General features: G+C 52.8%; 1 protein-coding gene across 1 annotated transcript; it reads left to right on the plus strand.

Moving 5' to 3' along the window:
- Positions 1-12,108: 12,108 nt before the first annotated feature.
- Positions 12,109-13,644, plus strand: KCNA10 (potassium voltage-gated channel subfamily A member 10; the record flags this gene model as incomplete). Its single annotated transcript, XM_081025689.1, has 1 exon — positions 12,109-13,644. One exon carries the CDS (start codon positions 12,109-12,111, stop codon positions 13,642-13,644), a length of 1,536 nt encoding a protein of 511 aa, XP_080881815.1.
- Positions 13,645-14,660: the final 1,016 nt, after the last annotated feature.

The following is a 14,660-nucleotide window of genomic DNA, read 5'->3' on the forward strand; positions in this document are numbered from 1 at the left end:
TCCATCACCAGGCCGTTCCCTCCTCACAACCCTGCCAGCTGCCCGGGCCCCGCAGGCTGGCCTCAGCTGTGGCCAGGCCTCTCACTCAGTCTGCACCGAGGGCCACAGTCCTATCCTGGACCCTGGGGGACGCAGAGAAAGCCAGAGGCCAGGTCAGCGCACTGGGGGCCTCACAGATGGAAGGCCCTCATGATGAGGTGGGAGGCAGCTTGTCTCTTTAGTACAAGGCAGTGCAGCTTTTATTTTAACCTGCAAAGAACCTGTGAGGCGGGCAGAGCAGGGCTGTTATCCCCAGTTTGCAGATGAAAAACCAGGGCTCAGTGAGGCTAAAGGAATTGCGCCAGGTCACCCTTAGCAGCAGAGCTGCTGCAGGGTGTCCTTCAGATGTCCAGTCATACCTCTAATCTGACACCATCGTGAGCCGTTATCTGGAGGCGTTGCCCTTCCTGACCCAGCCTGTCCGTGGTCTGCATAGTTCCCAGTTTCTACAGCCTCGGTCTCCACAGCTAAGCCACCTGACCCTACTAGCAGCCCCCAGCCAGGCCACAAGTTAACACTTGCCTGATTCCCAGGGCCTTAGTCCATGTCCACGAACTTAGCCAGTGGCCACTTCCTCCAGCTTAGGGGTCTGCCTTGCTCTTGCCAGTTCTTGCCCACCCAGGATCAGGAATGAGAGATACCGCAATGCTGACTCCTGCCTAGTGGCTCCATCTGTGCCAGGATTCCATGGTGACTCTGAGCTGTATATTGTGGAGACACCTAACCACCTGTGCCCAGCCTCCAACACTGACTTCTTAACAGTGTTGCATGACCCTCGGAATTCTCAGCATGACATCCTTCCTAAAACTGCTGCCAACCTGTCCCACCCCAGTTGGTGGGTTTAGTCCCACCAGCCTGCCCCAGTGTGCCCCTTTGGCCCCAGTGTCCTGTCCCTGACCGAGCAGGGACAAATGCCCAGTCACAGCACTCAGCCCTGCCTGGTCCATCCAGGGTTGCAGGGCAGTAACTGTGCTATGGTGATGTGAATGACACTCAGTGCAAGACCCTTCCCAGCCTGCCCTTAGCTCCCAGGGCACAGCCTGCAGGGCGTGGTCAGCTCTCTGTGATGCCACTAGGCTGGAGCCAGCTCAGCCAAAGGCTGCTGTAGAACAGCCCTTCCCAGGGCAATCTGGGGACCTGCCATAACTCACTGGGGGACCTTGGTGTGCGTCTGTGTAACTAAGAAGTGAGGATCAGTGACTTTCAAGGCTTCCTTCTAAGTGTCTGCATCTATGAAGCAGTGGTCACGATTCCTAATCGCTCTCTTCCCCTTTTTCTGTCCCCTAGGACGCCGTCAGAGTGAGATGCCATAAATGGCTACAGTCAGCAATGTAGTAGACAGTGACGTCCGCCCAAGCCCAAAGGTGTCAGGCAGAACCTGGATACCACCTGGCAGTGCAGCTGGAGAAGGGCTCCCTGCCCTAAGGGGCTGCAGCAAAGCACTTCTGACACCTCCTGATCCCAGAATTCTGATCTCAGGTTCTGGGCCTCACGGAAGAGGCAGGAGCAAGGTCCCCCAGGCCGTGCATGGCCTGGGACTGCATTGTTTTATTTCGTCCTTGCATCACAACAATGAATCAAGGTAAACAATAAACTCCCCTTTACAGCTGAGGAACTGAGACGCAGAAAGGTTCCGAAATGGCCCCCAGACCGTATCGCTACAATTAGAACCCAGGTCTGAGGCCAGAGCAGTTCTCCACTATACAGCGCTGCCTGGCCGGGCGCTGACCTCAGGTCGGCTGGACATTCCTGAGCTTGGAGTTTCCCAGGTAAAGTAGGCTATCACAGGTATTCAGCCTTCCTTTGCACGTTCTCTTTTGCATATGCCTAGAATGCCCTTCTCTGTGTCCTTTCTTCCACTCCACAAGCAAAACCTCTTCTCTGCTTTGGGACATCCCGTTTATCCTACAAAAGTCAGCAGCTCAGGCTGCTCCTGAGAGATCAGATCTTCCCTTCCTCCCTTTTCTCATCTCCCTCCTCCACCCCTACCTAAGTGTTCCCTCCTCTGTGCTCCCTTTCAAATACTGCTATTGTTTTCCCAGGCAGCAGGCTCAGAGCTAGGGGCTTGCTGTATGTGCAGGAGTCATCCAATCCTCTCAGCATGCTGTGAGGTGGCTCCCGATATTTCCATTTTACAGTCACAGTCCCACCTTTTTGCCCCCTCCCCTCACTACAGCTCTGTCTCCACAGCACCAGGCACACCTGAGGGGTTTGTATGAAGAGAACCTGCTTGCACAGCTGAGAGATAGAGCAGGTCCACGCTGTGGAAATGAGCCAGAGCCATTCAGACCTGATGGTAGTTTGTTCACTGACCTGCGGAAACAGCTTCCTATTCACTTCGACACTTTGTTCCACTCTCCTCCTGCCTCTAGCTGCCTTTCTCTCTCTCTCTCTCTCTCTCTCTCTCTCTCTCTCTCTCTCTCTCTCTCTCTCTCTCTCTCTCCCAAGTCTAGTCCCAGTGTATACAGCTGGGGTGATGAAGGCTCCCCAGAGATGAACCAGCCATGCTCATCCTTTTGCCCCAGAAACTGGAGCGCAGGCGTTTAGGTCAGAGGGCAAGCCCAGACCGAAGCCTGAGAGGCCCCAGAATCTGATAGGGGAGTTTGTTTTTCATGGCTTGGTGTCCAGTTGGTCAGACGAGGCCCTGGGCCGCTGGGCCTGCTTCCAGCTGGTGGTGGTAACAGAGCCAGAGGTCAGAGTGGAGAGCAAGGAGATCAGGTTCTTGGGCAAGGACCCAATGGGCCTGCATCACTGGGCCTGCACGCTGGGGAGAAGGGGGCCAGAGGACATGTGCAGGTGGGGTCCAGGGCGTCTGGGAGGTCAGACTTCAAGGGGAAGCACGGGAAACAGTAGGACTTTAGCCAGTGGGTGTCAGACTGTGCTCCAAGGAGCTGGAGAGGTTCCAAGGAGCAGGGAATTCAGGGGCCCAGCAGACAGGCTCAGGACGCCCACCCATTCCTAACTCAAGCATAGCGGCTTCTTTGTCTGTTTTACTATTAGACTTTCCTGCAGTTTCCTTTGAAGAAAGAAAGGGTTGCGGTGATAATGAGGAGGAGGGGGCTAAAGGGAGGAGGATGAGGAGAAAGGAAGGGGGAGGGGAGGAGGGGGGAGGGCTCGCCCTGTCTTAGATGCCCTGTGTCGTGGACCTCAGCTCCTTTCCTGTTACCTAGTGACATGAGAAAATGACCGGCAGGCTCCCCCGCTGGCGAACAGTCCACATCCTCACTTGACAGCCTGCGTGGCTTGTGTAGACACTACCTAACTCAGACTCCTCTCTTCCTCAGCACACACACTCCAGTCTTCAGAGAATCACTCTTCTGGGCCTTCACGCCGGCTCACTGAAAGGTCCTCATTTGATGGAATGCCTTCATCACCCACATGTCTTTTTTTTCTCGACCTGGAGCACTTTTCCCTTAGTGCAAACTCTACGCCAGCCCTCACTGACTTCCTCAGGCAGGGTGAGTCCCACACACACCCACACGCCTCTCGCCCACCTGCTGCCTGCACGTTGTAGCGCTTCAAGCACAGAGGTGAAGTCTCAGGTCTAGATTCACATTTCGGCTCTGCCGTGTCAGGAGGTACGTGAACTTAAGCAAGCAAACCTCCCTGTGGCTCCATTTCCCCCAACTTGAGATAATACCAGTCCCTGCTACCATTGCTGAGAGGATCGAAGGAGATAGCATGCATTCCTAAAGCACTGAGCCCTGGGCCTGGCACCGTGTGAGCACTTAGAAATGGCAGCTGCTGTAAAAGTTCTCGTGATCCAGTGATTTTGCGTGACCAGCCTCCAACTCCGTTTCCTGCACTTTTTCCCCACCGTGACTTTTGCACAGACCAAATACATTTCCATTTTTGTCTCAATTTACTCTTTTGACCAGAAAGGGAGGGCAGGTTCCTGTGCCGATGGGAGTAGATAAGAGATGCAGTGTCACAAAGAGAAAAGAAATGAGAAAGGTGAATGTTTTGAATAGTTTTATAGCAATCAGGAGAGCCATTTTTTTCTACCCATAGAAAACCCTGCTTCTCAGCCAGCACTCACGGCATTGTATTCTTTCTTTTTTTTTTTAAGTTTTTATTGGGGAATATTGGGGAACAGTGTGTTTTTCCAGGACCCATTAGCTCCATGTCAAGTCGTTGTTTTCAATCTAGTTGTGGAGGGTGCAGCTCACTGGCCCATGTGGGAATCGAACCAGAGACCTTGGTGTTATGAGCACTGCGCTCTAACCACCGAGCAACCAGCCTCCCCGGCATAGTGTTCTTTAGCTGTGACCCTCATCGCCCCATCATGCCTCCAGGCTGCCTCGCCAGGTCTCCATGAGAAACAGCAAAAAAAATTATTTTTCCAGGATGGACCAAAATACCCACCAGTAGAGGCCTTTGTGGAGTAAAGGCATTGTGCATCCATAGACCCCAGAAAGTAAAAGCCCTAATTTCCAGCAGCCATTTCCCCATGCCAGACATTATTCTAAATGTTTTATACATAGGTACTAATTCCGCTAAACCTCACAGCAACCCCGTGAAGGGTGTACTATTATTCTCATCCCCAGGTTATAGATGAGGAAATAGAGACTCAGAGAGGTTAGGTAACTTGCCCAAGGTCACACAGCATAGAGCTGAGCCTGGATTTGGACCCAGGCAATTGGCTCCAGAGCTTGTGCTGAACCACAGTGCTGTGTTTCCTCAAAGAAATTAAGGGATATGCTCAAGGTGACCAGCTAGTAAATGATGTAAAACAACACCAAGTCTAACACCAATGTAGTTTTATTCCAACTCTCTGCCTCTCCAAATAGAGCCCCTCAGGATGGTGAGTGCAGAGAGTACGGGGAGGCCCCTGTGGGAACGAGGGGTCCTCTCTCTTTGGAGGGAGTCCTCCCTGACACTTGCTCTCCAAAGCCATGGACTTCCCAGGGAGCCTGAAGGGGGTCTGGATAGAGTTGGAGAAAGGGCCCTGTCCCCAGCGGGTCACGCCAAGCTTCTGTCCCCACAGGTCCAATGAGACTGAAGCAAGCCCTCAGCTGTACCCCTACCCTGGCCCTTCACACAGGCAGGTGGTGGGGAGGGCCCAGACAGAGGCGAGGGCCACGTTCTAAGAACCTCAATGCCAGGGGTCAGTCACTGAGCAGCCCAACAAAACCAGGCCGGACTTGATCACCTACTTATGGGAAAGGTCTCCTAAAAACTGGGGGTAATGATGGGAGACACGAGCCCACCACCACCACCTTCAGTGCCTACATGCGATCGCCAGCTTTTAGGAACTGTCTCCTAGGTCAGCAGCTAATTCAGCATCTGGGTCAGTATCTGATGTGTGTACTTTCAGCCATGAAGGAAGAGGGTTGTCCTCTGCTGACTTCACTCTGCTCGTGTTCCCCTGCACCTGCACCTATACCTGCCCACACACCCTCACTGGATCCTCTCTCTCGGGCTTCCTTCAGAAGGCTGATCCTGTTTCACAGAAGGATAGGATTTCTGAATCCCAGGCATCAGCTGGTATGCTCCTTCCTGCCAGTCCTCCTGTCTGCCCTGAGACCAGCACATGGGCTGTGGGGAGCCGGCCCAGCCAGAACACCGAGGCCCACACAAGCCGAACCAGAACACCTTCTCCTCCACTGCTCCTGCTGGTGAGTTCTTGCCCACATTTTCTCTTTGACCCACACTTCAATCTCTGCAGCTGGATTTTAACCACCATATTGAAGGGCCCCAACCATCTTTCTCCTCGAGTTCCTAAATCACTCTGAGGAGATTTAGATCTTTGTATCACCACAGTCCCTAATATGTTGCCTTGCTCCTAGAAGAACCTCTGTAAATATTTGTTAAAGAATTCATTGATGGGTACACAAAGGCACGAGCTAATGAAATGAAGCACCATGGTGAGGTTGCAGGCTTCTGCCTGTGTGGGTTGGGATGGGCAGTGAAAGCTGCCTAAGGCACCCGACAAAATGCCACAGAAGCCATCATCTAATCTCCTGGCTGAAGCTCTGCTCCCGCCTTCTGGGCATGGCAATAAGCATGAGCTGCCCAGATTAACTCGGTTGGCAGCATGCTGTCAGGGAGACACGCTATTCTTATGGCCACATTCCTTGCTCATGTAGCTCCTGCAGCTCACAGACTTCTAAAACACTCGTCTCAATGCCCCACCTGAGCCTGGGCCTTGTCTTTACACCAGAAGAAAGCATATCTGTCCCCAAATCCCCACCCACTATGCCCATTTCTGGTCCAGAAATTCTGGAGTCTTCTTGGGATTAAAGGAGGCCCAGAGCCCCACTGCTTGATGTCCCCACATAAGTGCCAATAGAAGAGAGGCTGGCATTTGGCACTCTTTTGTTCAATGTTGACACTGAGGCACAGGACCTGCTTCTCCAGCCCTGGTCTGCCTGTACGGGAAAGGACGATGAGGGGAACGTGGTAGGTGATGGCCACGTGGAGCACGGCCGTGCTGGTTCTTCTCCCCCAGTCCCCTGGAGGGTATCACATGTGGGCAATTCTGGACAGATACCCCAGAATTGGCCACAGAGACTAGATGAGGTTGGGGTCCCACCACAGCATGGGACGAAAAGGGCACACCCAGTGCCAGGCTTTGATCTGGGTGTGGAGGAATCGCTGGAGCTTTATGCAGGGGTCCCGAAACCACCTTGCTGTGGGCAGGAGTGCCTGGTAACCACATGGGGAGGCCATGGCAGCAATCCAGGCAAGAGGTGAGGTCTGAACCGGCTGGCACTGGAAGAAGATGGGAGCGCAGGGGCAGGGAGATGGGACCTCATGGAGCCAAGTCCCACGGGATTGGGAAACTCTTGGCTTGTGAAGGTTGGGCAGAAGGATGCCTTTCCCTGAACAGAGAACCAGACTGAGGCACAGACAGAGAAGCAGGACAGAGAGGACAATGTGAGCTCAGACAATCACAGGGGCACCAAAGGAAGGTCCCAGTTATGCTCTCAAACTCAGGCCAGCAAGGCAGCTATTCCTGGGGCAGCCAGACCTGGGCTCCTAAACAGATTGTAGCCCACCTTTATGTAGCACTCCCCAGGTGTCTGGTGCTGTCCTAAGGGTTTTACAAACATTCACTCCTTAACTATCTCGACATCCCTAAGATATAAATAGTCTCCCCATTTTACAGGTAAAGAAACTGAGGTACAGAGATTAAATGGCTTGCACAGAGCTAGTCGGAAACCTAGGCCTGCCGGCTCCAGAATCCATGCTTGTAACCACTGTAACAAGGCAAACAGGTGGCAATATGAGACCCTGACGGTGCTCAAAATCTAGAAGCCCAGGAACAGGCCCACAAGTCCTGTGTCCCAGCTGACTTCCAGGGCAAAAGCATTTCCCCAGTGCTGGGAGGGAGCTGTTCCCACCTCCATGGTTAATTATTATGGTTAAATTGTAAGCCCTGATCTTCCTGCTGGAAGGAATTATCCTGTGATCATTTTTTTCACCATCACTGCTGCTGATGCTGCTCAGGTTATAAAGGAAAGCTGTTGCCCATATCATTCTGTCTCTTCAGGACAACAGCTCTGTCCTTGAGCAGTCCATGCAAAGAGAGAGACAGACTGCCCCCGCGGTGCCCACCTCACTCTAACGAGGAAGAGAACCATGTGACGGGCTTCCAGAGCCCCTGCCAACCCTCCTTGTCTTCTTTCAATTGCTCCAAGTAACAGAACATTCTCCTGTTCCAAGAGGCAGACAGACAAGATGGGGGGTGGGGGGGAGGCAGTCAGGGCACACCAGAATCATCTGTGAACGTGGGCAGTTGCTGGAGCTGCAAGTTTATGCACGGCAGCCCACTTGTGTGTCTCCACATATTTGCACACGAGTACATGTCCATCTATGTGTTGGGTATTCCGGTAATTTATGTGCAGCAAGTCTGTGTCTGTGACTATTTGTATGAAAAGGCACACGTCATCATGTTAATGTGTGTGTGGGGGGGTCTGTGTATAGTGTCGTGTGTGTGTGTGTGTGTGACTGTGTATGTGTGGCCATGTGTGTACGTGTCGTGGGCACAGTCCCCGGATGAATGAGAATAGGTCACACACAGTGGTGAATCTTCGATTGTGGGACGAAAGCATGCCGGGAAGAATGTTGGTTTCGAAACGAGAAAGCTTGGGTTTGATTCACAACTTCATAACTGAGTGATTGAAGGACCTTTGAACAGGCATGTACCTTTCTACCTGCGTTTCCTCGTGTGTTAAATGAGGAATGACCCCTAGCAGGTAATGACCCCTAGCTACCTTAGCGGCCATTGTGAGGCTCAAATCCTGTGTGGAAATGCTTGGCCAACCTGAGTATAAGAGACTGGAGTGAACAGGAGGAAGCAACTTCGCCACAGGCAGAGGTGCTTAGAGTACAGGCAATACAAGTTGTCCCTGGCCTCCAATGGCCCCAGGGACATCTGTCCCCAGGCATCCAAGCAGGCTTAGCCTAAGCAGGAGCAGCCTCTGAGAGGGCCAGCCTGCTGTACTAGCATGGATGTGACACTCACAATTTACCAGTGCCGGGGGAGGGAATGAAGAAATGGCCATCCCACCCCAATTGCTGACCCGTGGCCCCGCTGCTACAAGCTACCAGCATTTCCTGAGCACCTAACACCTGCTGTGTACTTTCTTCGTGGTGTCACTTCCTCACTACACACGTATGAGGCAGGGACTAGTAAGGCCATTTATTCTGGGTCACACAGACACTAAGTGTCCAGGCACTCCCATCGGCCCCAGAGCCGGAGCTCTTAACTAGGATGGAGAGTCTGCTGCAAATTCACTGAGGGCTGATTTCTGCAGACCCCACCCCAGCGGGCTGGCTGCCTTCACTTCCTCATCAAGTTCAGGCCTCCTGGCAGAATGCTGCTCTGGGCTTTGAGCGCTTCCTGTCTGATGCCTCCAAGGCTGCCATGTCCACGCTTGTCTTCTGCCCAGGAAGGCTGAGAGAGCTGGGTACTTGTGGTCACCTCCCCACCATGAAGGAGCTAGGGCAGGCAGCTGAGCCAGCAAGTCTTGCCTAAGACTGCATCTTACTATTCCCCAGTCAGGGAAACTGAGGCCCCTGAAGGGTGGGGTAACAACATCCCAACCACTGGGAAGACACAGAGGAACAGAATCTATATCCTTTGGGCCCCTGAGGCTGGGCCAGTAATTCAGGATGAGGGAAGAGATGGGGCTTGGACCGAGGGCCCGGCTGAGACCCGGAAGAGGTGGGCGAGAGAGCTACCATGGAGGGTGAGTCCGTGAGACTTGAGGCCTGGCTGAGTGAAGAACAGTGTGGATGAGAGGTGGCCCCCCAGATGGAAGGAAGGGGCACTGTGGGGACATCTATGCAGAGTGGGTCAGGCATTGGATCCAATAGAACCAAAGAGCCCTCTTCTGTCCAGCCCTATGCGGCCAAGTTTGGCCTTTCAGCCATGGTCCTCTTCTTCACTCAACAGTGGGCAGTGGGAACCCACCCTATGCCAGCCCCATCTGCCCACCTTCTCTTTCTCCCACCTGCTGCCAGCCCTGTGACATCTGAGCTCCCCCTCCGTGCAGCTGTGTGTCCCTGTCCCTGGGGCTCTCCAGGCCTGGGTCGCAGTGCACACAGTTGTCCGTAGGATGACTTCTTTCAGCCATCCTCTGACTCAGAGATAGCTACGAGCTCACGCAAGGTGTCAGGGTTGGGAAGCAACCAAAGGTGAGCATGAGAGAGGCCATAGGAGGCGCTCCAGGGCTCAGGACACTGACGCTCAGTGCAGTTCTCTGACCTTGAGAGGCCAGACCCACAGCCTGGCGCTCCCACGGACTTCTGAGTGACATCTGCTCTGGGAGAGGCAGAGGGCTGAGCCTCCACAAGGCCCTGTGTGCAGGAAGTGCCTTGTCTAGACGGGGATGAGCCCCCCAGCACCACAAAGCCACGTGCGGCAAACATGAAATGCTGCAGAGCGTGGCAGGCAGTTGGGTCACTGTGGATTACACCAGGCGGCCAGAGGAGGCCTCCTAGGACAGACGGAAATGATAGCAGCTCCATCTGGAATGCTTGCTGTGTGCCAGGCACACTAGTCACAACACACATTATTTCCTTCTTCCACCAAGAACCCCGAGGGAAGGTACTATTAGACCCATTTAAAGAGGGAGAAAGTTCACAGAGGTGGTGATTGGTCCAAGGCCACATACCCAGTGAGCACAGAGAGGAGATTCAAACCCAAGTCTGTCTTACTTTGGGGGAAGCAGAGCGAGTAAAGGTCAGAGAGAGGCAGGTGTAAGATGCCCTGGGACCAGGAGTGGACAGCCTGCCCCCATGTACAAAAACGACAAAGCTCTGGGGAGCTGAGACACGGATCAAATGTCATTGTGCCAAAACCTTGTCTAGGGGCTTCAAAGGAAGGCAGGAACACCTTTACCGGGTGTCCTAGGGAAAGCTTCATCTCCAGGTGAGGTTAGAAGTAGGTGTGCAGGTGACAGGACCTGCATAAATAGTGACCTAGAGGAAGTAAAACACAAGTATGTTTGGAAGGGAAAAGAGGTTGTTTTAACCCAATGTGCTGTCTTGGCACTGTGCCAGGCAAGCACAGAGCTTATGGGTGGAATCGGACCCTGTAGAAGATTCTTGAATATGATGATCAACTATGGAGAAGAGTTCATCCTTGAGTACTGGTAATGTTACCGAAGCCTTAGCATACTGGGCAGAGGAAAAGATGTAGGACTCAGGGAAAGCCATCAAGGACCCCACACTCCGCAAGCTTCTCCAGGACCCTGCCCAGCGCGGTGGGTGACGAAGCTCAATACCTTAGCCCGCAGCTCCACCCCCACTGGAATGTCCCACCCTACCCAGAGTGTCCCTCGCCTCCTAGGGGCCAACGTGAGACAGAGGAGGGCAGCCTGGGCAAAACCTGCTCCAATCTTGGCTCACACAATTATTATTATTTAATATTGCGTGAGATAAGCGAATGTGAATGTGAAATCGCTTTGAAAAGACTACAGCACTGTCCCCTGCAGGCTACCCTTGTCATCTGTCTGTGAAACTGCCCCCAAGGCTGTGACCACTGCAGATTTGACCTCCTCCCACTCTCATCCCCAGCCTGCCTGGCTTCAGTGTTCTTGAGTTGAAATCGAAGCTTGAATGACTCTGAGGAAAGATTCTTAGTCTGTTTGTGGAGATCCAAACCCATTCCTCTTAACCCTACCCCCAATACACACACACACACACACACACACACACACACACACATACACACACACACAATTACTTCCCACTGCCTAAAATGATTTGTTTTAATGAAATCATTCCCCATAAACATCTTGGACGTAGACCAAAAAAAAAAAAAAAAAGTACCAGTGTCTGTTGGCTTCTAAAGTTCCTGTTATGTGGGAAGATTGGCAAACAATAGGTATAATTTAATAATCTTTCTGCCAGGCACGTTCCATATGCTATCTCATTTAATGTACCCTCAAAACAAGCCTAGGAGTTCCTAGAAAGGAGGGGCTAAGGCACAGACAGCTTACTGCTGGAAGAGACACTTGTGCCCACCCAGCCTCCATCCTCGTTTTTCCTTCCCAACAGAATCAATTGCATTCACGTATCCATATCCACCCCACCACCTGGTCCAAGAGGCAGTGGTAGAGGTGATGAGAAATGGTTGAAACCTAGACATATTTTGAAGATATAACCAAAAGGATATGTGAAGGACTGGCTGTCAAGTGTGAGAGAAAAATAAAGGAGTTAAGGAGGAGATGGGGTATGGAAAAGTGTTGGGTACACTGGAGGACTTCACGCAAATACAAAAGTATATATTTCATTATTAAGAAACGTTAGCTTCCTCTTTCATTGCGGCCTCTACCTGCCATCGTGTACAGAGACCTTTTTTGGCTGGAGGAAGTTTTCCCCTCTCAGCCAGGCTCCTTCTTTGCCATTTCTCCAGTTAGTGTGTGAAGACCCAGGGAGATGCAAGTTGATCTCAATGTTGCCCAAAACAACCATGAGTTTCCTTTCTCAACTTAAACATAAATCAGTTCTTTATCCAATGGTGTACCTTATGCGTATAAACAAACTTCTTCTCCTCAGCTCACAGCAAGCAGGGAAGGCTGAAGGTCTTCATGCTTCTTCCCTGACTCCCCTAGAATGGATGTGTGTGGCTGGAAAGAAATGGAGGTCGCTCTGGTCAGTTTTGATAACTCAGACGAAATCCAGGAACAGCAAGAGTATGCCACAGATTTCGAACCAAGCAGCCGAAACGGCCAGCCTGGGAGCAGCCCCTTCTCCAACTGGAGTGTCCTCATCAGCGACAGCACCAACCACGAGACGGCCTTCTCCAAGCTCCCAGGAGACTTCATCCATTCCCCAGGGCCTGAGCCAGGGGTCATGAGTGAAGGAAACCAGCGTGTCATCATCAACATTGCTGGGCTGAGGTTCGAGACCCAGCTCAGAACCCTCAGTCAGTTCCCAGAGACCCTGCTGGGAGACCGGGAGAAAAGGATGCAGTTCTTCGACTCCATGAGAAACGAGTATTTCTTCGACAGGCACCGGCCCAGTTTTGATGGAATTCTATATTATTACCAATCTGGTGGGAAAATCCGGCGCCCGGCCAATGTCCCCATTGACATCTTTGCCGATGAGATCACCTTCTATGAGCTAGGGGCCGAGGCCATGGACCAGTTCCGGGAGGATGAAGGCTTCCTCAAGGACCCGGAGACACCGCTCCCCACCAATGACTTCCACCGGCAGTTCTGGCTCCTCTTCGAGTACCCCGAGAGCTCCAGTGCTGCCCGTGGCGTGGCCACGGTCTCCGTGTTGGTGGTGATCATCTCCATCACCATCTTCTGCCTGGAGACACTCCCTGAGTTCCGGGACGATAGAGACCTAAAGGTGATGAGAGACCCCAGCCACAATGCGAGCAAGACCGTCCTCACCCACACCATGTTCACGGACCCTTTCTTCATGGTGGAGTCCACCTGCATCGTGTGGTTCACCTTCGAGCTGGTGCTGCGGTTCGTGGTCTGCCCCAGCAAGGCCGGCTTCTTCAGAAACATCATGAACATCATCGACATCATCTCCATCATCCCCTACTTTGCAACCGTCATCACAGAGCTGGTCCAGGAGACAGAGCCAAGCGCCCAGCAGAACATGTCCCTGGCCACCCTGAGGATCATCCGGCTGGTGCGGGTCTTCCGCATCTTCAAGCTCTCCCGCCATTCCAAGGGGCTGCAGATCCTGGGGCAGACGCTGAAGGCGTCCATGCAGGAGCTGGGCCTGCTCATCTTCTTTCTGTTCGTCGGCGTCATCCTCTTCTCCAGCGCCGTCTACTTTGCCGAGGTGGACGAGCCCGAGTCCCATTTCTCTAGCATCCCTGATGGCTTCTGGTGGGCAGTGGTCACCATGACAACGGTGGGCTACGGCGACATGTGCCCGACCACCGCAGGGGGGAAGATTGTGGGCATTCTGTGTGCCATTGCGGGGGTCCTCACCATTGCCCTCCCTGTGCCTGTCATTGTCTCCAACTTTAACTACTTCTACCATCGGGAGACCGAGAATGAGGAGAAGCAAAACATCCCACGGGAAATCAACAGAGTCCTCAAAAGTACGGAGTCAAGAGCTAGCAGCGTAGACTCTCTTGATAAGACCAATGGTGGCTGCTGTGCAGAGAAGTCCCGGAAATGATCTGTCCAGGGCTTCCTGGCTTCCTATGTCTCTCCCCCTCCCCCTGCAGCCTCTTGCTCCCTGTTTCTAAAGACCAAAATGTATCTCTTGTGACCAACAGGCCATCGTTGACTGCAAGCTGTTTTAATACACTCATACTCCTGCTGTATTTTCTAAGCTGTTTCCTCTCAGCCGACTATAGGAAGACGTCACTGTCCTTTCCTGTGAGGGGGTAGTTCAGGTCCTTGCGACTCTCCTGTGGTCCCCAAGACCAGCGGGATTGGCATCACCTACGAGCAAGGAGCTGCACAATCCAGGCCCAGCCCAGACGTACTGACTCAGAATCTGCGTTTTAACAATTTCACAGGTGATTCATTTTTCACATTAAACATGAAGAAGCACTGGCTTTGGTCTCCCTTAGAAGAAGCACATTCAAAGGTCAGGGATTGCTATGAGCAATGAATAAGAGCTCAGGATTGTTTAATAATAATACCTTACCCTTGTGTGGCATTGCATCAATTTTCCAAAGCTTTCCCCCCTACATTATCTCACTGCCTCTCAGAATAACTAGCAGAAGAGACTTGATAATTATTCCCATAATAATCATGCAGCTGAACAAACTACGGGACAGCCACTTACCTAAGGTCACCCAGAAACGGTGACCCAGTCAATGCTGGGACCCAAATCTCCTACGTACTAGTCTAGTGCCGTTTCCACTCGTGGATGTGATGGAATAGGGTGGGGAGGGAGAGCGGGGCTTGAGGGCTTTGTCTTTCAGAGGATCCAGGCAGCGAACCTGTGGGCAGGAGCATGCTTTCCTGGGGGCTCGCCTCATCTCCTCGCAGCCTGGGAAGGCTCTGCAGGACCTTGGGGAGAACCTCCCAGGCACAGAGCTGCCCACGCGGTGTGGAGCCGCTGCTGTCCCAGACACTGCTCCCACAGGCTCTCCTGCCCTGCTATCCCAGCGTGGTCAGCAGCTCATCTCCTGATGGCACTGCCCAGCTCTCACTCTGCTCTGGACGTAGTCCCTTCCCCAT

The sequence above is a fragment of the Rhinolophus hipposideros genome (assembly GCF_964194185.1).
Source record: "Rhinolophus hipposideros genome assembly, chromosome: 19".
NCBI classification, from domain to species: domain Eukaryota; kingdom Metazoa; phylum Chordata; class Mammalia; order Chiroptera; family Rhinolophidae; genus Rhinolophus; species Rhinolophus hipposideros.